The 23,355-nt window shown below is 36.4% G+C and overlaps 3 protein-coding genes and 1 pseudogene across 4 annotated transcripts; 3 read left to right on the plus strand and 1 right to left on the minus strand.

The window, feature by feature from the left end:
- Positions 1 to 2,253: 2,253 nt before the first annotated feature.
- On the minus strand, positions 2,254 to 4,555 carry LOC139882931 (protein FAR1-RELATED SEQUENCE 5-like; annotated as a pseudogene).
- Positions 4,556 to 9,124: 4,569 nt separating this feature from the next.
- On the plus strand, positions 9,125 to 10,708 carry LOC139882932 (probable RNA-binding protein ARP1). Its single transcript, XM_071867178.1, has 6 exons — positions 9,125 to 9,367; positions 9,476 to 9,611; positions 9,889 to 10,006; positions 10,108 to 10,144; positions 10,239 to 10,470; positions 10,563 to 10,708. Exons 1-6 carry the CDS (start codon positions 9,125 to 9,127, stop codon positions 10,706 to 10,708), a joined length of 912 nt encoding a protein of 303 aa, XP_071723279.1.
- Positions 10,709 to 12,134: 1,426 nt separating this feature from the next.
- LOC139882936 (large ribosomal subunit protein P1-like) lies at positions 12,135 to 12,798 on the plus strand. Of its 2 annotated transcripts, XM_071867183.1 has the most exons (4): positions 12,135 to 12,206; positions 12,440 to 12,572; positions 12,609 to 12,649; positions 12,745 to 12,798. In XM_071867183.1, exons 1-4 carry the CDS (start codon positions 12,135 to 12,137, stop codon positions 12,796 to 12,798), a joined length of 300 nt encoding a protein of 99 aa, XP_071723284.1. The 2 variants fall into 2 exon arrangements, with proteins under 2 accessions (XP_071723284.1, XP_071723283.1); XM_071867182.1 differs by having other exon boundaries at positions 12,440 to 12,649.
- A 734-nt stretch (positions 12,799 to 13,532) lies between these two features.
- Positions 13,533 to 16,051, plus strand: LOC139882933 (pyruvate dehydrogenase E1 component subunit alpha-3, chloroplastic-like). The gene is made up of 3 exons (XM_071867179.1): positions 13,533 to 13,787; positions 14,086 to 14,866; positions 15,774 to 16,051. Exons 1-3 carry the CDS (start codon positions 13,533 to 13,535, stop codon positions 16,049 to 16,051), a joined length of 1,314 nt encoding a protein of 437 aa, XP_071723280.1.
- Positions 16,052 to 23,355: the final 7,304 nt, after the last annotated feature.

Below are 23,355 nucleotides of genomic sequence, written 5' to 3' on the forward strand. Positions count from 1 at the left end.
ATTTAAATTAAACCTAATTAATATTTCATCCATTTTGGATTTCTTGCAACCATTCCCCACGACACGAACAAGATTCTGGCTCGAACAAGAAAATATATGCTACTACGTTTGCAAATTCCCAAATCCACCTTTTCCACTAATCCATATATATATATATATATATATATATATTATATATACACATACATATTCTCTACTCAAACCTCTGGTTTTTTACTTGAAACATAACCTTAGTAAATATAACCTTGCATCTAATGCAATTAACTGATTGAAATAAAGGACCATTAACCCATCTAAAGAGTATTTTTAAAGGAACGGTTCACATAGGTAAAATTTCATAGGAAAATGAAATTTGGGATGGAACTAGGGAGTTTAGAAGGGTTCACATATAACATCCAAAAGGTTGCAATTCCCCATTTTATAGGATATTCCACCCCTCCCCAAATTTCGGGCGATCTAATTTCCCAATGTTTATATTATTACTCTGATTACATTATATATATCTAGAGGGAGGATATATTGACACCAGGTTTAAGTCTTTTAGACTTACATCAAATCTCAGCCATCCATTTTTTTCTCTTTAATGGTCAAGATTAAATCATTAAAACTACTAAACTTCTGTTAACCCCTATTAAAACAAAGTCAAACTCACGTTAAATCAATTTTTTGTTTTCCAGTTATCCCGTTCATTCTCTTCTCTCCGGCACCGTCTCGCTCCGACACAGTGTCTCTCCGCTGCGTCGTCCTCCCTCTCTCTCTCTCCCCGCCCAATCGATCACTTCGCCTTACTGTCCGCCGACTCGTTTTCCGTCCCATCCGCCGGAAATAGAGCGAGCTCAAATATCGTTCGTCATTTTGTCTGGGTAAGTCGTTTCAAATATCAGTTCGATTGTTGGAGATGATTTGAAGTTTGAACTGCTTGTTGATTCAATTTCACATACTATTTATGACTCTTCGGCCTTCACTAATGTATGTTCAATCTCTCATTTTTTTATATCAAGTAAATAATCTTTTTCTTAATTTACAATTCATTTGATGAACTCCTTAAATCAGTGATTGTAATATCAAGTAAATAATCTGTTCGTGGAGGCTTGCTATTATTGATTTTGGCAATGAATTGTTCATGTTTGTTTTTTTCCTTCTATTAGTGTTCTCTATATCGGGTGCTTAAAGGAAGATGCAAAAACACTTGAATTTTCATAGTCTTGTTGGTTGTACCTTTACAGTAATCTATGATTATTAATCTCTTATCACAAAAATAATGTTGTATGTATATCAGTTACAACACTTTTTTAATTTATGTGAAAGTTGATTGTTAAAATGCTTCAAATTTCTCTTTTCTGTAGGATATACCCTCCTTGACCTCTGAAACCATAAAGGATCACCCAGACGTGTCATACATTATAATAGCGCCTCTTGAATTGCATGAGAAACTTGTGGTATGTAATTTATTCTGTATCGATTACTCAGCTAGAATGTATTCTCTTGTAGCTTCCCAGTATTCTATTTCGATTTCTTCCCTTGCCGAATGCACATTTTTAGATTTTAGCATGAAACCTGTAGCTGGTTAAACGTGAACTATCATGGCGCTATATTTTCAATCTGACTTGCATTATATACTTTTATTTCTCAATGATGAACTTGAAAGACTATTTTCTTTTACTTTCATTTTGATGCCCATGTAATTATATTGTAATTTTTGTTACAGTGCCAATGAGAAGGAATATCCCCCTATTGTGAATGACAGGATTAAACACTATTTAAGCCATATAGTTGGGGATGTCGATGAGTATGTAGTATGTGTTGGAACAAGTAGATGCAGGACCGTTGATACACTGTTTAAGCCATTACATGTATCATAGCAAATGTATTATATTATATGCAGAATGTTTATCTAGATTAATACAGTGAATGAAGATGTATATCTATACCAGGACCGATAACTTGTCCGATAGGACCCCTTTTTCGAATCATGTATTGTAGCTCTTGCAATAAAATGGCATTTTCACAATTCTTAATCAATAGGGAAAAAAATATAACTAAAGTAATTATTATGCGTCTTAAATCCCGCACCAATGGAAACTAGATAATAAAAACAAAGTAATACCATAAAATAATATGAAAAATTATGTTAACTCTAGATAATAAGAACAAAGTGCATCATTTCTTCTATGATCGAGTAATTTGTGTTCTCTGTTGCAGACCTTTCCGTGATGTATCAAAACTCATATTGTATCACCACAGCTAACTTTCTTACATAACCTGCAGAACAAAGTGATACTATAAAACAATACGAAAATTTGTGTAATTAATCAATCATAATAATTAAAATACAAGTCTAGTAGTTTTCACCTTATTTCTTGCAACTAATTCGATAGCGACCAAATTCTCCACAGTTTTTACACTTGCGCCTTTTCTTTTCTAATTGAGATAATTCAATACCGCTCTTGAATCACTTATTTTGCGTCTGTTTTTCATCATTCTTGCGTTGATTTTTTCCTTCTCTTTGTCGGCTTCTTTCTTTCGTCCTTTGGTATTTGCCACTAGGGGGTCTGCAATATGAAAATCTGGAAGTTCATCCACTTGTACATGGCTACCCATTGATGTTTGGATATTTGATTCTGAAAGAGGCACTTCTTTACTCGCAATCAATTCTATTTCCATGGAAGAAGCATCTTTAAAAGTCTTAGCTAGGTTATTCATGATGAAACTATAGATGGTCTCCGACTTTTCAGCAAGAGCGGCTAACTTATTAGCTTCATGACTCACATGCGTACCTCTTAATGCTCCTGACAATAGCGGATCACTAGAACTAGTTGTATCGTTTTGGCTGTTCCTTAAGCCCTTAGCAGCTTCTTTAGTCCAACGATACAATATATATTCACTTGGAATTTCAACAAAATTCTTAGCTTGAAATATTACCAAAATATGTCTACATAAGATCCCCATAAATTCATATAACTTACATTCATATTTGCACATCTTTGAGTTGTATGCCATTGTCACAATATACGAATCTCGAGGATAGAAATTGTTGGTCACTTTATATCTGGCTTCCAAGTCCGTCTTCTCAACCTTTTCTTTTGTAAGTTGATTAATCTTCTTAAGCTCCTCATAAAAGTACTTCTCAAAGATTTTTCTGGTATAAACAGATGCAGCATGCTCCTCAATTCTTGATCTAAGACTCAATATTCGTGACTTATGTATAGATTCATAGTCTTCATCTCTTTCTCTTTCGTAAATATGATCAATCGCCTTGTCATACTTGTCCATAAATTCACGTAGCGTAGTTGACTTATTAACAAAAGAACCAAAGAAATAATTCATGCTCTCACTTCTCTGAGTTGTATGCATTCCTGCAAAGAATGTACTTCTATTGTAGACAAGTATCCATGACTCCCTTATGTCATATAAATCACGAAGCCAATCATTCCCTTCTAAATTATAGGTAACCATTATTTCATGCCATTCCTTCTCAAAATCTTCAATACTAGGTGACTCTCAAATGCATCTCTTCAAGTCAGACTTAAAGGTCGAATTTTTGTGATAAACATGTGAAAGTTTCTCTGGAAACTTTTTCTTAATATGCCACAAGCATAGACGATGTCTAGTTTCAGGAAACACTGTAGCTACAACATTTTTCATTGCTAAATCTTGATCATTGATAATTGAAACGGGTGGTATGCCCTTCATAGCCTCCAACCATTCCTTAAAAAGCCATTCAAAGATTTTTTCAGTTTCATCTTGTAATAAAGCACAACCAAATAATATTGACTTACGATGATTGTTGAGTCCGGTAAATGGTGCAAATGGCATCGTGTACTTATTTTTTTGTAAGTTGTGTCAAATGTAACAACATCACCAAATATCTGATATGCCATACGAGCCTTTGCATCAACCCAGAAAAAATTTATCATACGATCATCATAATCATCCATCTGAATTGCGTAGTAAAATTCAGGATTTTCAGCTTGCTTCTTCCTACAAAACTCAAAAATAGCTTGGGCATCTCCAACATCTAAATTACGTCTACGCAAGGTTTTAAGATGATTCCAACAATCTTTGTTAGAGAATGAATGATCACCCGTATTGAACAAAGTAGCAACTTTCCCTCCTCATTAAACACCTCAATCAGATTCTTCGCTGCAACAGACATCTTCTTATGACACCTAAGATGCGAAACACTTTTGGGACTAACCATGAGATGATTATGATTGTTATTGTATTTTTTCACAACCCATTTGTCATTTTTTTTCTTTGACACTATAAGTAGTGCCTTACAACCTGTTCGTGCAGTAGAACACTTTCTCTTCTTTCTTTTTATCTCATGTTCATCTTTTGTAGTTTTGTCAACGTTCTTTTCGTGATGGCCCTTACATGAACAAACAAAATATTTATATTTGTCTTTACTTGACCGAGTGCGCAAGCCGAACCCTTTTTTAAAAGAAAATACCTCGTAGAATTTTCTAACTTCATCAATAGAATCAAATTGCATACCAATGTGAGGCTCGATTATTGGTTCTTCAATAAGAGAGTCGTCCGTAGAAAGAGACATACTGCCAATTTTAAAATACTGATATGTCAATAATTAGAAGCAATAGAAATAATTATCGACGAGTATCAAATAATTTATCTTAAAAACAATCTCTGTTTGCGGAGTTCTTGACTTGATGGCCTGACACTTTGATTTAAATACGTTTCTTTTTAGAAACAAACAATGATTTAAAAAATTTACATTAAAAGAGGACTAATCTATGAATTAACTTAAATAAAAACAACAGATTCAATATAAGACAACTAGTATAGTTTCTGTAATTGAAGAACCATAACTACTTTTTCAGTATTACCAAGATAGCTATAGTAGATAAAATCAATAACGAGAAGGTTCGTGTGATAGGCAATAAAAAAAATCAGTAACAATAAATTAAACGAATAGATAAGTACCTTGTTGAGAAGCGAGGAGATTTTGATTTTTTTTTTTTACGAATAAAAATTCCGATGAACCTATATGAAAGCTAGAAGAACGGCAAAAAAAAAAACAAAAAATAGGTTAGTTTGAGAATAATTAGTTAGAAGAAGAACGGCATAAAAAAAAACAATAGATAACAGAAGTTAGTAGTTTTAATTAGTTGTAATGATTTAATCTTGACCATTAATTGAGAAAAAAATGGATAGTTGAGATTTGGTGTAAGTTTAAAAGACTTACACTTGGTGTCAATATATATCTATATACCTCGACTAAAGTTGTAGTTAAAAAAAAAAGTGGTTTTTAAAAGTACCATAAAATTTGCATTCCAAACATTAATGATAGAACTACGTACCATGAAACCCGTGTCAATGTTGCACGGGTACGGGTACGAGTTTTCGTACCGGTACGGGTACGGGATACGACAAATCTAAAATTTATTTAGTAGGGATATGTTTTTTTAATAATATAAAAAATAAATTTTAAAAACAAAATAATGTCATATTACTTCAAAACAAAATAAAAAGAAATTCAAAATTATTAGTTATTACAATCCCATAATTCATAAAAACAAAACATCAAGAGAAGATGAAGCACTAGTACTAGCACTACTAACATGACCTGAAGAATCCATCAACTCGAAATTTTTGAACCCAAACTATCAATTGCAGCAAACAATAGGAATAATAACAAAACCTTAAAATTGGAGAAGAGAAGAGGTCGCTCGCTGGTGTGGTGGCCGAGGAAAGGAGGTAGACTCGTGGCAGAGGAGAGAGATGAGGAGGTTGTCGTAGGTGGCTGGTGGTTGTGGCGAGCCGGAGAAGAGAGGAGGGCCGTTGACGACAAAGTGAGGAGGAGTGGCGGACTGTCAAGGCAAAGGAGAGGAATCGTGGTTCGGTGGCCGGTGGTCGTGGCGAGCTGGAGAAGAGAGGACGCCGATGATCATGGTGGTGGAGATGGAATGTGTTGAAGTGCAATGGCGACTGGCGAGGAGGAGAAGAAGCAAAACCGATCACTTTATTTTTTTTTATTTTTGTTGTTTTATTTTCTAAATGCTTCATTGGGTCTGAAGAAAAATTTTAGGTTCAACCCAAATAATATGTCAATTGAATCAAATTTCTAAGATTAGATTGCAATTGAACCGAATCGGGTGTTCAATTTCGTTTCTTCTTGATAGAAATGTTTCTGCCGACGTTTCCTATAAATCAACAACATTTTCTATTTGTTTGACCATTTTTAGTACTCCCAATTTTATTTCGAAACATTTTCAATGCGTATCGATACTGGTATTGATACCGAAAATATTTTCGGTACGAGTTCGCCATATTAAAAAAGTATCCGTACGTCATAGATCATAGAGCCCTGTTATTCATATATATATTGTTGAAAGAAAAAAAAAACAAGACAATAATATGTATAGATGGTTAAATGGTCTTCATAATCATAGGTCTTAGTAAAGATTCTATACGATCATATTGAAAAGAAAATATTAAGATAATGGGCAGTATTAAATCAAGTAATAATTAAATCGGAGTAGTCTTTATGAAAAAAAATTAAAAAAAAAAAAAAAAACTTTCCTACTTCGAGATTCGTATCAGCTGTCGATGTCAACGGTTGTTTTAACATCCCAGAATTTTACTCAATCGTACGATGCAACAAAAATGGCGATCACTCGGCAGCAGCATTCTGACCTACTAGCCGCCAATAGAGCCGACAAACAGAGAGCTTAATTATTTCTATATTAAAAATTTATATACTCAAAAATAAATACAAATTTATATTAAAAAATTTAAAACGAAGTTTATATATATTTAAAAAGAAAGTTTGACTTTGACCAAAGTCGAATCTAAGTCCAACTGTCGTTGTGTGTGTTAGCGACTGTCATGATTCGATTTTCTTTTTTCGAATTATTCTATGCCTGAAATCTAAAATGATTCAAATTTGAATACTTACTACTGTAGTTATCTTATTTGACCATAAAAACGCCGGTTACTACGCTAAATAAGCGGGTTCTCTTAATTAAATTATTATATTTTTTTTACTACGTTTACAACACTATTTTTTTCTTTTATATCAACACAATTTTTTTTTTTAAAAAAAAATTAGTATATTTCTTTTATGTTTTAACTTTTACCATTTCTGTCCAACTGTCATAACAGCTCATAGTTTCCTACTTTCCTTACCAGGTTTAGGTTAATGATTTCTCTATCTAATAATCCTAGGTTCGTTCGTCTGATTGTCTCAGTGAATCTGGCTCAAATTAATCCAACTAGATTATAATTCTTAAATATTTTAATGCCAATCTTTCTTTCGTACAATTTTTATTATTATTATATTCAAGTTCTTTTTAATAATAATTATTTTTGAATCTCTTTGAATACTATTATTAATTTGCTAGAGTACCACATGCTGATTTTTTTTATTGTTTTTGAAGTTATTTTAATATGAATTTAGTGTCACTTTTAGCTAGGTGGTTAATGAAGTGAGTGGATATGATGTTTAGATAAACATAGTCTGTCAATTAATTTGGAGGTGGACATTAATACATTGCTTTCATCTTCTTGTTTTCTTCTTCTTCCTCTTTTTTTTTTCTTATGAGAATCTATTGCTTTCATATTCTATGATGCATTTATGGTGAGATGAGCCTATGACTATAAATAATTACATATCTTACAATTTTCAAATAAGTATCATATATAGCTAAGTATTTCATAGCTAACTGAAAAGATTTGACACCAATTTTTCATTTTATTTTTTACTTTCAGTAGGTTTTTATTTTCATATTATAGTTTATTAAAAAAACATAATCCTTTGAAAATAAAATAAGTCAACTGACAGTGAAGGATATTATTCGTCTCTATAAAATAAAAATAAAATAGAGAGAGATTCTTTGTCACGCATTAAATATTGAAAGTAAAGAGCGGGCAATTTGGTCATTATGAGGAAAGGAAGGAATAGCTGGCTGAGAATAAAAACAGGGGTACCAAGCAAAATGATTTTTGTTGATTTTTGGGTTAATTAATTTGATAATCCAAATAAGTAAATAGAGAATAAATATAATTTAAGAAATTTTACGCATATTAATATTATTAATTTTAATACATAAATTTTTAAAAATTTATTTTTTATATTTTTATTAAAATATTAATTGTTTGTAGAAAAATATTAAAAGAAGAGATTAAAATATAAAAAATACATTAATATTTTAAAAATATCATTTGTTTGAAGAAAAAAAATTTTCAAAAAACGTATACGGAGGGGAGTAGTTTAAAGTGAATTTAGGAGGTTGCGCCAGAAAAGTTTTGGCCCACAAAAACACAACCCCATTACCTGTACTTTTTTCCGTTAAGGGAAATCGCTGCAACTTCACAATCACAGCCAGAGAGAAAAACTTGAGAGAGAGAGATTGCATAGGAAGAAGAAGATCCATATAAACAAAGAAAGAAGAAGTGAGAAATATTGGAAGCAGGTTGAATACAGCGAAGCGAATTAGAAGAAGGTGACATGATTATGCAATTCAGGGCCCACAAAATGCTAATTAATTAATTAGTTTTTGTTGCATGGAGAGAGAAAGTGTTGATTGATGATATATACAGCAAATAAAGGTATGTCTTTGGTCTTTGATTGCATTTCATTGGATAACCTTGCCTACTGTTGTCTACCAGAAACTTTGTCCACTTACCAGCTTTATTTTGCCCCCCTCTCTCCATTCCATCTCATCTCTGTTAAATAATTTATTTATATGCATATACTAGTTCTATTACAACTAGTAACAATTTCATTTTTTATATATTCATTCAAATTGAAAATGCAGAGTTAGTTTTTTACTACTAGTCCTACTTTTTTCCTTTTTCTTTTCACTTCTTCTGTAAACATCACTAATGATTTTCTCGTCGAGGGTATATATCCTTCCTTGTTGAGGAATCTTAGGTGTCAAAAAGTGGCAGTTTTCTTTTATTTTTTTTCTTGTTACATGAACACCCCCCAAAATTAAGTAGTTTCTTTTGATCAATATACCATCATCAAAGAACAAACGGCTCTCTCTCAATCAATCAATATCTTTCTCATAAAAATCTTTCCTTTTTTTCTATATTTGGCTTATTGGGGAGTTGAAATCTTGGTTTTGTATTCTTCCATATTTTTTATTGGTGGTCATTCATGTCTCAACAAAGGCAATTTCAGATGGTGAGAGGAGGAAACAATAATAATAACAATAATCAACTAGGAGGAGGAGGAGGGCATCAATACAATGACACGACATTTACAAAAATCTTTGTTGGTGGTTTGGCTTGGGAGACTCAAAGGGATACTATGAGACTTTATTTCGAGCAGTTCGGAGAGATCTTAGAGGCTGTTGTTATTACTGATAAGAATACTGGGAGATCCAAAGGTTATGGCTTTGTAAGTAATTCCCACTCATTCTCTCATTAATACCAAAAGTGGCTCCTTTAATTTGTTTGTTTGTTTGTTTTAATGAAATTAGATATATGAATGAATTTATTTATTTAGGTTACATTTAAGGATCCAGAGGCAGCCATTAGAGCTTGTCAAAATCCATCTCCAGTAATTGATGGAAGAAGGGCAAACTGCAATCTTGCATCTCTTGGTGCACAGAAGACTCGCCCTCAGCCGCCTCCTCAACAAGGTATTGTTCACTTCATCTCAAGTTCACTTTTTTTGCAAAAGTAGTGATCATCAAAATATTCTCCTAGCATATTTGAATTATACAAGCGAAGTTGAAATGGATAATGCTTGTTAAAGGGGTTTTTGTTTTAGAGACTAAAAGCTCATGTGCAATGAATCCCTTTTCATCTTTAAAGTAGTAAATGCATAGAGAGCTGGCATTTTTATTATTTAAAAAAAAAAAAATGTTCCTTGACTTTCCTTGACTGTAGCATGATCTAATCCAACTGAAATTCCAGGTCCAGGAAGGATAAGACCTCAGTCAGCAATGGTGGTGCCGCCAGCTTACCACAGCTCGTCTTCGTCGCATATTCAGCAGCCTACCGGTCAATATACATTTCCTTACTCAGCTTATGGGTATGAAAGAATCCAGTTATCCCCACCCTTCAGTTTCAACTTTTAATCGACACGTCTCTATCCTTTAATGAGTTTCATTTGTTTTTGGACGTGTTCTGCAGATACTCTGGATATTCACAAGAAACAATGTACCCTTTGGTTAGTATTTTACACACAATTTGTTTAGTACTTTATGTGCATTGTTTTTTATTTTTCTGATCTTAATTAGTTTCATGATGATAACAATTTTCAGAACTACTACGGCGTATATGGAGGACAACAATTCTCGCCTTATTATGCAACTGGAGCGCCAGGAATGTTCCATAATTTTTACCCATTTTACGCAGCACCACAAAATAATCAATCTCACAACATTGGATTCCAGTATCCCCAAATAGTACAATACCCCTATTTGCCTCATCAAGTTGGCTCAGCCGGAATATTATCACTCCCTTCCTCAATGCCAATCACAACTACTTCAACCGGTAAACTCTTTACAAGCTTAACCTCTAATTCAATCTTGATATGTTTGTGGATATTCAATCTGATAAAATGTGAATTTACATGTGAATTGCAGCTCCGATGATGATAACAACGACAGGCGCAATAACGTCAACACAATCATCGCCACCAGCACTGGCAGCCGTGTCTGAAGCAGGGTCAGGTACTTCACAGGCGGCAGGAAGTTCCTCAGAACAAGTTTCATCGACTTCTCAATCCTAGTTAAGGAGTGTTCTACTATTCAAAGGACATGTGATCAAACACGCAACACAAAAAAGGGTGAACAATTCTGAAAATTCAGCATCTCAATTGATTGGTTGTTCAGTTGGTGTCATCGATCATATTCATATCGATACATGTTTGAGCTAGGAAGTTAGAACTTTTTAAGTAGCAGCAGTAGTCTTTTAGCATTAGGATGATGAATTCAATTTTAATTTATTGGTATAAGGTGGAATCCAAATATTGGCTTTGGATTCCATTTAGTTTAGGTACTAATTGCCATGTCATGGATACAGGGAGCATCCAATGACATACAAACAGTCCTTGTTCATATCTGGAAAAGTTATTTGGTTCAAAAGATTTGTTTTATATCTTTCGAACCAACCAAAATCAAAAAAAGGGGGAGAGCTCGAATGGCTCTGCCTCTTTTAACATTGTAATTCATTTGTCTTAGTCCATTGATCTTTCACTTTCGATTATCGTTCTTTTGTGTTTAATCCTCATATTGGAATGAATGGATGCTTCTTCGACAAGGGTCGATGAAGAGGTTATATTTAGAATCCAAATCAGAATGTGTTGTTGGTGTAATAACTTTACTTGTATTGAAAGAAAGTTAAAGCATGCGGGTCTGGACTGGAACACACATGTTGGTGGGAGAAGTTTCAGTGAAAAAGATAGAATGGAAGAACTGGAGAAGTGAATAATTATTCAACTTCTGTAAAAAAGTCATAATAGCACATATGCATATCACAATCATTCCTTTTTATCTGTTCCCTTCATTTCCAGTAAAACATACATTGTGGCATATTATGTAAAGTTAAAGTTGACAACACTTTGTCCAACATTATACATATGCATCTGTGGACTTGGCTGGCCAGAGGGGTGATTTTTAAAGTCACTCAAAATCGGAATCATCGAACGCAAAACACTCTAAAACCTTAAACGATTTGTATGATGAGTCCAATTTTAGGTGAGTTTCTTTATCATTACCGGGGCATCTCAAAAAAATTTAATCGAAATCAAAATTCCTTTTCTAGAAAGCCGAACCGACCATTTGTCATTCATAATCGATTCATATAATATCGGTTCGATTCAATTGTTGTTTTGAACAACCCCGGATCGGATGCTCCAAATAGCCCATTACGAAAATATTGGGGCCCATTCTCAGACCCCTTATAAATCTCCCTCGTAGTCGTCCATCACCAAACCCTATCGACCATCTTCATCCTCCTTGAGAGATCGGCGGTGTACTCTGTTTTCTCCAGAAACTCACAATTTGCAGATCACATCATCGGGTAATCATCTAATTTCTCATTATTTCTTAACATTATGTAATCATGATTTGATCAATATATGATGATATCATTGCGCGCGACTGAATTTTGGTATTTATATGTTTGTTCTTTGGTTGATGTATAGTTAAGGAACGATGTCGTCTCTTAGCGAGCTAGCTTGCAGTTACGCTGTCATGATCCTCCACGACGAGAATATCCCCGTTACTGTATCCTTTTTTCAATTATAATTCTCTGTATCTCTGAAATTGATACGTTTTATGCATGCGTATGACTTAGTACTTGCTTATTAGTACTTGCTTTGGTCTATTTTGCTTGTACACGAATCAATTGCATTATATCTTCACTTTATTATGTGAGCGTTGAATGGATTATATATTGAAATTTCCTTTCATGATGTTGTTATCTTCCTCGGGGTATCTCCTTAATAATATTATAATAGGCTGAAAAGATCACAACCATTGTCAAATCTGCCAACCTTGAAGTTGAGTCCTACTGGCCAAGCTTATTTGCCAAGCTAGCTTCAAACCGTGACATTGGCGATCTCATCACCAGTGTTGGTACTGGTGGAGGAGGTGCTACTGCCGCTGCCGTTGCAGCTCCTGCTGGAGGCGCCGCACCAGCTGCTTCTGCTCCGGCTGAGGAGAAGAAGGTACTTTTGAAAAACATAGTATTTATGATGAGTGTTGTGTGTCTAAATTTGTTATGAATTAATTGTGATCATCTATATATTGTGTTGTTTTACAGGAGGAAGCAAAGGAAGAGAGTGACGACGACATGGGATTCAGCCTGTTCGATTAGGATTTCTTATTTTCAAAAGTTTAATTTTGAAGTTTTAGCAGGGATTTACTCTTTTCTTCCTGCACACTCTTTTAGATTTTGTATTTTCTTTCTGCTTGTCAAGTACAATCTTAAAATTTTGAAGTGGTAATTGTGGAATTCGTCACAAATTTTGTCAAATGGGAATTCATTCTAAAGTTTTATGCCCAATTTTGAAGTGATTTGTTTTGTACATTAAATTCAAGTGACATTCGATAATCAATAACCTTGTGGTTGAATGTTCGACTCTTGCCGGAATTGAATCGACGTAGAAGACGGATTTTAATAAATGGAGTTTATTTAATTATAGGAAGAAGATGACAATATTAGCCTTTGAATTTCTATGCGTAAATTGCAATGTCAAACATTAATTGACCTTTGATGTCATTTTTACCCATTTGGCGATGAAGTGCAAAAGAATGAATAAGCCTCCAACTGTCTTTTGACTGTCCATATCGAAACGTTTCGTTTTGGTGACTACAACACTACGTCATGGTTGTATTGTACTGTCTGAGTTTCCAAAGCCAATTGTTCAGTGGGCCAGTGGCTAACATGAGGCGGACATTCCCATACTCTTTTCCCTCGTTAGCTCCGCCCGGTTCTTCCTCTTTTATTAATCACCATTTCATTTACTCCTTTCCCTCACTTTTCTCTCTCGATTTTCTCAGCTTCCAAACAAGACTAACTACCTATAGCGAAACGAGAACTGGGGAACAATGAGTTCGGCCACTTTCTCTGCCACCACTGCCGGGCCTCATCTCCCTCTGTATACCACCAGAGCTAGATCACATGACCAGAATCCTATGTTTGATCCTCTCAAGAAATCTGCTTCTTTTCTTGGATCTTCTACTAAGCTTAGCTTCAATTCTACAACAACGACGAAACTGACTCGGGCGAACTCTGTAGCTCGATCTCCTATTGTCGCTGTCTCTGAAGTTAAGGAGAAGAAGTCCAAACCAATCTCCAATCTGGTAAGTTTCAAATTCAATTTCCATTCCGTTTTCGTTTCCTTCTAGCTAATTCTGTGAATTATGAATCTCGAATTCGTCTATGTACAAGTTTCTTGTTAGTTTAGTGCATTGCTTCTCATCTGCTCTTTAGCTTAACTTGACGTTATAAACAAAGGGTTCGAGTCAAAATTTAAATTTTCATCTTCGGTTGTTTGGAATCTGGATTCATGACTTCCTCAGGCTCTCTGTTGAGTCTTGTGATTATAATTCAAACATTGCAGTATTATAATGTTTGTGTTTATATATTAAATGTATGCAGCTAATCACCAAGGAGGAGGGATTGGACCTATATGAAGATATGATTTTAGGGAGAGCCTTTGAGGACATGTGTGCCCAAATGTACTATAGAGGCAAAATGTTTGGTTTTGTTCACCTTTACAATGGACAAGAGGCTGTCTCAACTGGATTTATTAGGCTTCTGAAGAAGGAAGATTCCGTCGTTAGCACTTATCGTGATCACGTCCACTCCCTCAGCAAGGGGGTCCCAGCTCGTGCTGTCATGAGCGAGCTTTTCGGAAAGACTACTGGTTGTTGCCGGGGCCAAGGTGGATCGATGCACATGTTCTCGAAAGAGCACAATGTCCTCGGTGGATTTGCATTTATTGGTGAAGGAATACCGGTTGCCACGGGTGCAGCCTTCTCGAGCAAGTATAGGAGGGAGGTTTTGGGAAAGGCGGATTGTGATCATGTGACGTGTGCCTTTTTTGGTGATGGGACTGCTAATAATGGTCAGTTCTTCGAGTGTTTGAACATGGCAGCCTTGTGGAAACTCCCTATAGTGTTTGTTGTGGAGAATAATTTGTGGGCAATTGGGATGTCGCATTTGAGGGCAACCTCTGATCCAGAGATTTGGAAAAAGGGTCCGGCATTTGGGATGCCTGGTGTTCATGTTGACGGTATGGATGTTTTGAAGGTGAGGGAGGTTGCCAAGGAAGCAATTGACAGGGCTAGGAGAGGTGAAGGGCCCACTTTGGTGGAGTGCGAGACATATAGGTTTAGAGGACACTCTTTGGCTGATCCTGATGAGCTTCGTGATCCAGGTTAGTAGGTTGTTCTGCGTCATTTTGGCTAGTTGCTTTTTACGCGATTTCCATTGTGTTGCCTGTAGATTTAGTGGCTAATTTCAACTCTTGTGTTGTTGCGTCTCTGTTTTTCTTATTATGATTACTTCAGATTCTTCTGTGATTGAGTATTTAAACCTGTTGTTGGATTATTTATCACTGTGTGGTGGTTAAACGCAATTTTTGGGGAGTGCGGATTTAATTGCTAAGTTCAACTATAGGTTCATTGCGTCTCTGTTTTTGTTATTGTGTGTACTTAAGATTTGTTATGTGATCGAGTCTTTAAACCAGTTGTTGGATTGAACCTTGTGCCAAGTGGTTGCATTAGTACCCCAGAGCTATTGTTACGAAAAATGGAATCTCACTGTGTACCTTTTGGTTTGTGGCATTTATATTACTCGAAGCTATTTCCGTTGCCTTATATCGAGTGGCTACAGCCTAGAAAGGCCACCTTCAGTTGGATAGGAGTAGGACTGCAATAATCAACTTCTGTGCTAATTGACTAAATGTGCATAGACTTTCATCTTATGTTTCTTAGTAACTTATGATGCACTCTTCTATAGTTCTAAATACTTGAATACTTCCATCTTACGTGCTCTTCACGTAAGACTATTAATCATGTATTTTGCTGTTATTTGTTGGCTCCTAACTCCATGAAGAATTTTATTTATCCCTGTGTGGTGGTTAAAACACAATTATTGCGTTCAAGTGTGTTGGTTTCATCATTGTTCAAAATAATATGGCCATGATTAGAGTAATAGCCTTTTTGCCAGTGTCAGAATTCATTCCTGTGTCCTTAAAGCTGGATGTTGATATTGTCGTCTAATTCTAACATCAGATGATAGATATCCTTGTTAGTATAACATTGGTAGTTTGTGTTTGGCAGCTGAGAAGGCTCACTATGCTGCTAGAGATCCCATCTCGGCCTTGAAGAAGTACATGTTTGAAAACAATCTAGCAAGCGAAGCAGAGTTGAAGGCAATAGAGAAAAAGATAGATGAGGTTGTGGAGGACGCAGTTGAATTCGCCGACGAGAGCCCACACCCAGATCGCAGCCAGCTACTGGAGAATGTTTTTGCGGATCCGAGAGGTTTTGGCATTGGACCTGATGGACGCTACAGATGTGAGGATCCTAAGTTCACCCAAGGCACTGCTCATGTTTAAGGTTTTTGTTTATCCAATCTGCTGTTTTTATGTATCTACTGTCCAAACAAGTAAACTTTGTAATACGAAAAATGGACTGATGAAACTTAGAGTTTGTTCAATCAGCTATTTCATTGCAATCTCTGAAATTTGGAACAATGGATCGAACAAATTCTAGTATTTAAAAATGCTTAAGAGTTTGCTATTGGATTATGCAATTATCGCCATGCATGATTTAGACATTTTCCCATGGAGAATGAAAATCCGGGTCGTCTTGCTCGAGCAATTGCTCAATTCCAAATTAATTATGTGAACCGACCGACCAAACTGGAGGACCGAAAATTTCCAGTCAGCTATCGGTTGACAGTTTGGTCGATCGGTTTTCAGTTCGTTTCAGAATTTAAACACCGATTGACGTTCGGTTCGGTTAGAAATTTGGCCGGTGCCTATCCCTAACTAAGTACTGTACAACCAATAGAATTTCCCACAAAATAAATAGACAAACAGCGAACCCCGTCTGTATAGGATGAACGTGTCACCATCAACCAAGAAGCACTAAAATCAACAACGACTCACATGAGGAAATAAAACATTTTCTTCTCCCACAAAAATATTTGTCAGATTATTTCATGTATATATATATACGCGCAAATAAAACAACAAATTGCAAGTAATATAATAAGTTGTATTATTCATATATGACAACTAAACAATTGAGTATAAACATAAATATATGTGGAGCATGCGAATTAAATATATAAACAACGAACAATTAAAAGATAAGAAAAGTGATACGAAACCGAGGCACGATTTTGAATCGCTGTCCTTAAGACGTATTTGCCGCGTTCTCTCGATGCGCAACGCTATGACAATCGTCTCCCAGGATACAACGGTAAGAGGTATACCTTCGGAACACCGGCGCTAGTGATGAAGGTAAGAGCGGAACGTTTGGTCACCAAACTCTCTGACTCGACTAGACTAAAGTTGGAACAACAGTTCTGTGTAAAATGAATTTTGTGAGAAAAGTGAACGACTGAAGAAGTGGGAGAGCTGCTGTATATATAGGACGTGGACCACTACTTCGAAATTTGAAATAGAGATCAATTCAGTTCCGAAAAGTGTGCGTCCGTTATTATCCAACCGTAACAGCTTATCACATGGACATGGGATATATATCACGTTTTAATAATGACTCATCTTATCAAAGACACATCAAACACGTGATCTTTGCTCAATTAAATCGGCGGAACCGAAACACAATTGAACCGAACCAATAATGAAGCCTAATGAGACGATGGAGGGCATCGGACTTCATACTTCCAGAGGGATCCAGCATTTCGAGAAGTGTGTTGTTGGGAACTTGGGATCATCTACGAGCTGTTAAGCTTGACCGTAGAGAAAATGGTTGATGTTGAAAGGGGGCTCATTTTACAAAGGATTATGATATTACACTAGTTAATGTACGTGAGTTCTTGTTGTTGATGCATCCTGGCCTGGGACATTTAATATATCTACCAAAGGAAGCCTATGCTAAAAGTTGCTTGATTGAGCCGAATCCAGTTTACCTTGTTCAAAGGAAAATGCTGGATCTTGTACTGTTGGGCTGCCGAAATTTGCAATCCCCAGGAGAAAAAGATTGTTAAAGAGATGGAGAATGCGTTTCTCCAATGTTAGAGACCCTCAACTGGTAATCTATCTGAGGCCGAGTTTCAAGGATGCTCTGACTGTAACACACACTAGTGAAAGTGACACCATCAATTAGGAGGGACAAACGAGGAGATGCTTGTAATTCTCCCAAAACAAATAGATAGGTTATGAACATGAAATTTTATTCACAAGTCAATCGGTTTCTGGTGGTTGGTTGGTTGAAGGTGTATCATGAAACATCATATTATCTATAGCTTGTGCATTCATTACGTGATAAAATATTTATCTTCGTGGTTCTTTTAAAGCATAATTTGGCTCAACAATTATAATTTGGACAATTCATTGCAGTTAATTATGAGTTATGAGAAATAAGAAATCCTTGCAACTTCTTTGAAACTTGGATATTCACACTTGATTTTTCAGGAATGCTCCGTTCTACCTTGAAACAATATAATACGACTAGATGTAGCCACGAGGCTGTATTTGTTTGTAAACTTGGTTTGGCTGGGTCTCAGGTGCTCTCAACTTAGTTAATACTCCATGCACTAAACTCTTTTAATAATATAGATATACAAATTATGAAAATTAATACAAAGTTCGCCATCCATACCATATACTCTTTCACATGTATACTATTTCATCAGAGAAATGAAGGTGAAGTGAAGCTGCAATACGTTCGACAGCGTTCAGCTTGCAGACACCAAAGTTTCTTGGATCTGGAAGATTTAATGTGCAGCTCACATGGTAATCAGCATATATAACCATATGAGTTTTGTTAGTGCAAACTGCCTGTGTGAAGAAAAACCGTGTTACCCGATCCTGTTAGCACAGGTCTGCAGCAGTTTGTGTAAGTTGGCTATTTTCGTCAAAACCATTATGCAGAATATTTGATTCCTTCTTACAGCACAAACCACGTGTGGAAACCAGTAAATTACAGAATCCTTATGGTGATATGATTTGATTTGATTTAAATATGGATTTCCTAATCCATGAAGAAGACTTATTTAATTCCTAATCTAAAAAGGAATTAAATTAAAAGGAGGATTCTTATGTAGGACAATTCCTAGTCTAAAAAAGAATAGATTTCAGAAAAAGAGAGTTGTATTCCTATTCAGTAAAGAAGTCAATACAGTTTCTATTCTAAAGGGATTGACTTCCGATTTAATGAAGGAGAAGAAGACCTATTCCGATTAGGAATGTGATTGCCGTTTTAGTTAAGGAGTCTTATTCATAATGGGACTGCATCAAGTATAAAAGGCAGAAGACATAATTGGCTGAATGATACTTTCACGCTTCTTAAGGGAGTTAAGAAGATCACTTAGTAGCTAGGCGAGTTACGAGAATAGTGGAGTGTTAGATCCTCGTACATCTGAAAAAGGGTTGCGAGCAAGTCCTTGTCAGGCGGATAAGGCAAACGTATACGTGTATCTGAAAAAGGGTCGCGTGAAGTCCTCACCAGGCTGGTGGAGGCAACATTGTAAGTCCTAATAGGAGATTAGGCAGTTTAGGTAAGCAAGGAGTACACTTAGGAAAATAGGAGATAGGTTATAGATTTGCGAATTGTAACCACGAGTATTGTCCTATTGTTTCAAGTATAGTGGAATGCTGTTTACCTCTGGGCGTGGCCTCGCAGAGTAGGGAAACCGAACTGCGTTAACAATTCCCTGTATTATTTACTTTATCGTACTGTTTTACTGTACTGTGTTGACGCGTGCCTGTTAACACAGTTGTTTATTCTGTGCTAAAATTCCGCTGCTAGCACAGTCGCGATTATCTGTCGAATCAGGTTGGAACGAACCTTCAAAGTGGTAATACGTACATTCAAGTGGTATCAGAGCGGGTTCGAGAAAGTTTCTCTAGAAAAGATCTTGCGATATCGGACAATGGATGACAGAATTGAAGAGGGCGGTTCAACTATTCGTCCTCCTTTACTTACCGATTCCAATTATGACTATTGGAAACATCGGATGAAGTGGCACTTGAAAAGCCACGGTGAAGATATCTGGCGTGCCACACAGAACCTGTGGGCACCTCCTACTACCACTGTTAATGGTGTTGTAACAGTGAAGAGTGAAGACCAGTGGAGCACAGCAGAATCAGCCATCTGTACAGCAAACAACAAAGCTGTTAGCCTAATCCAATGTGTCGTACGTCCCAGTGTGTTCAAGATCATACAGAATCTTGAGACTGTAAAGGAATCATGGGATGCTCTCCAGCTCACCTATGAAGGGACGAAATCAGTTCGCCAATCAAAACTACATTTTATAGCAACCAGGTTTGAAACTCTAACTATGTCTGATAATGAATCAATTGCTGATTTTGAAAAGAGCCTACGTTGCATCGCTAATGAATCTGCTGCTCTTGGCGAGATAATTCCGGAATCTAAACTCGTGAGAAAGGTGTTGATTTCTCTACCGGAAAAGTTCAGTTCGAAGATGGATGCAATCAGTGAATCTACTGATTTCGAAAGCCTACGGTTTGATGATCTAATGGGAAAGCTTAGAACCCATGAGATGACTTTGGCTATGAGGAATAAAGATAAGTCTACATCTAAAACTAAACTTGTTGCGTTCAAAACTGGAGTGGAAGATGTATCTGCATGCACAGGTGAGCAACTTTCATTCCTCGAGCAGCTGGCATATTTAATGAAGAATATGGGAAACATAAATAGGGAGTCTAGCAAGACAGAATTCAAAGATTATTCTTCATCAAATTCCCAGAAGAGTAACCGAAACTTCCGAGCAAAGAATGAGTCAAGAAGTGATCAAAGGTTTAAAAAGGGATAATCCAGTAAAGGAAGAACCAGGTTTGAGAAAGAAAAGACACAGTACCATACATGTCAAGGTTTTGGTCACATTGCTGCCGAGTGTGCTAACACTCTTAAAGAACAAAAGAAAGTTCTCAAAGCGACATGGAGTGATGGAAATTCATCTGAAGACAAGTCTGAATCTAGTAGAAGTGAGAGTGAGTCTCTAGCCTGTAAGGCTCTTACAGCTCATGTATCTGTGAGCACAGCCCGTGAACATGTGAACACAGAAACTGTTAGCACAGTAGAGAACTCAAGTTCAGATGAAGACTCAGATAGTGACTACGATGGAGACATACATACTGCATTCAAAGACCTTCTTGAAAAAATGACTGAATCTCTAAGAATCAATGTCGGACTTGCTGACGAAGTAAAGAAACTGACAGCTGAAAAGAAGGAGTTCATTAAAGAGATTGGTAAATTGAAATTTGAATTGTCAAATTCTAAGAAGAAACTTGAGGAAGCCAACCGTGCCTTTGGAAAGAACCTTAATGTTTTTGGGATTGGCCACAAATCATCAAAAACTGAAAAAGGAAGCTGCAGTTCTGGGCATGCCAACAGGGTGACTAAACACAGAATTATATGTCACTATTGCAACAAACCCGGGCACATTCGTCCTAAGTGCTATGTCTTACAGAATGATATTCGAAACCTCATTGCCTCAAAACAAAGAAGACATCCAAGAAAAAAGGTTGATATCATCAATCACTCTCAACGTCATATTTGGGTGAAGAAGGAAGATTTGAGAAGCCTTATGTGCAAAGTCTCACCAAAACGGGCAGCTGATCGGAATGATGAACCTGGAATTTGTCAACTTCTATCTAATGATAACACACCTACTGTGGGAGCATTAGGGTCGGAAGGTGTTAATAGTAACAAAAACACACCTAGTGTGGAGGCGTTGCCTGTTAGCACAGATACCGGGAAAACTTGGGAATCCATACCTGCTGTCTCAAACCAGAATATGTATCCATCAACCAGAGCTCAAAAGAATCGTTCGCCTGAAGAGATCCAAATTGGTGGCCTGAAGAAAGGTGTGTTGACTGTCTACTGTGACAACACCAGTGCTGTAAACTTATTGAAAAATCCAGTACAACACTCCAACTTGAAACACATCCAAGTTCGTCACAACTTTATTAAAGAGCCATTAGAAGAGAAGAAAGTGGCATTGGATTATATCTCAACCGAAAAGCAAATAAAGAAGCTAGATGCAAGTCGCTTTGAGTTCTTGAGAGGAGCTCTCGGACCTTGCTCCACGACATGAGGTTTGAGATAAGTGTTCCTCCACTGTATATACCATTTTAATTATTGTTTTGTTTATTCCTTTTTGATAAAAAAAAAAAAAAAAAAAGGAAAAAAAAAGAAAAAAATTGGTGTGCGTTCCTACTATTAGGGAACAATGTTTGGGCTATGACAAGGTAAAATCTAAGGAAAAAACCTGATGAGATTGTGAGAAGTCTCTGGTTTGCCTGCTGTGGATACGGATCCTGTTAACACAGAAGATCCTGTTGTTGCTGATTTCTGTAGTAACCCTCGTGCTAAGGGGGAGTTCCGTCATGCTCATACTGAGGGGGAGCTCCATGATATGCATGCTGCAGTTGAGGGGGAGCAACACAATATATCTCCATCTGATATGGAGAATGCTGAAGAACCTGTTGCTGAAGTACCTGTGAGCACACTAGCAGTCAGTCCTTAAAAAGAGACAGAAAAGGCAACATTACAGGTTGTGAAAGCTCCGATTGCACGAAACTGATTCTCAGGGGGAGCTTTCTGATTTTTATTTAACACTCTCGTTCTATACGCACTTTATAGTGTAACTCTTTATAGTGTAACTCTTTTGGACCAGTTACGATTACTCTGATTTTTGCTAGATTGTTATCTCCTAGAGGTCCCTTGGCGATTTATTGACAAAAAGAGGGAGATATTGGAAGAGTCGTTCTAATCTGGCGGTCAAAACTGTGCACATCCGATAACACAGCACATCCGATACTGTGTTACCTGGAGTTTGTGAACACAGTTCTGCAATTGCACTTTACTAGTTTCCGTTTGATCACATGAAGTGAAGATTTGGTGTGCTGCCTATTGAAGTTGAAGATATGAAGATTATCACGAAAGGTTTTGTCAAAAATGCCAAAGGGGGAGATTGTTAGTGCAAACTGCCTGTGTGAAGAAAAACCGTGTTACCCGATCCTGTTAGCACAGGTCTGCCGCAGTTTGTGTAAGTTGGCTATTTTCGTCAAAACCATTATGCAGAATATTTGATTCCTTCTTACAGCACAAACCACGTGTGGAAACCAATAAATTACAGAATCCTTATGGTGATATGATTTGATTTGATTTAAATATGGATTTCCTAATCCATGAAGAAGACTTATTTAATTCCTAATCTAAAAAGGAATTAAATTAAAAGGAGGATTTTTATGCAGGACAATTCCTAGTCTAAAAAGGAATAGATTTCAAAAAAAGAGAGTTATATTCCTATTCAGTAAAGAAGTCAATACAGTTTCTATTCTAAAGGGATTGACTTCCGATTTAATGAAGGAGAAGAAGACCTATTCCGATTAGGAATGTGATTGCCGTTTTGGTTAAGGAGTCTTATTCATAATGGGACTGCATCAAGTATAAAAGGCAAAAGACATAATTGGCTGAATGATACTTTCACGCTTCTTAAGGGAGTTAAGAAGATCACTTAGTAGCTAGGCGAGTTACGAGAATAGTGGAGTGTTAGATCCTCGTACATCTGAAAAAGGGTTGCGAGCAAGTCCTTGTCAGGCGGATAAGGCAAACGTATACGTGTATCTGAAAAAGGGTCGCGTGAAGTCCTCACCAGGCTGGAGGAGGCAACATTGTAAGTCCTAATAGGAGATTAGGC

This window comes from Rutidosis leptorrhynchoides, unplaced genomic scaffold (assembly GCF_046630445.1).
Source record: "Rutidosis leptorrhynchoides isolate AG116_Rl617_1_P2 unplaced genomic scaffold, CSIRO_AGI_Rlap_v1 contig327, whole genome shotgun sequence".
Classification (NCBI taxonomy): Eukaryota; Viridiplantae; Streptophyta; class Magnoliopsida; order Asterales; family Asteraceae; genus Rutidosis; species Rutidosis leptorrhynchoides.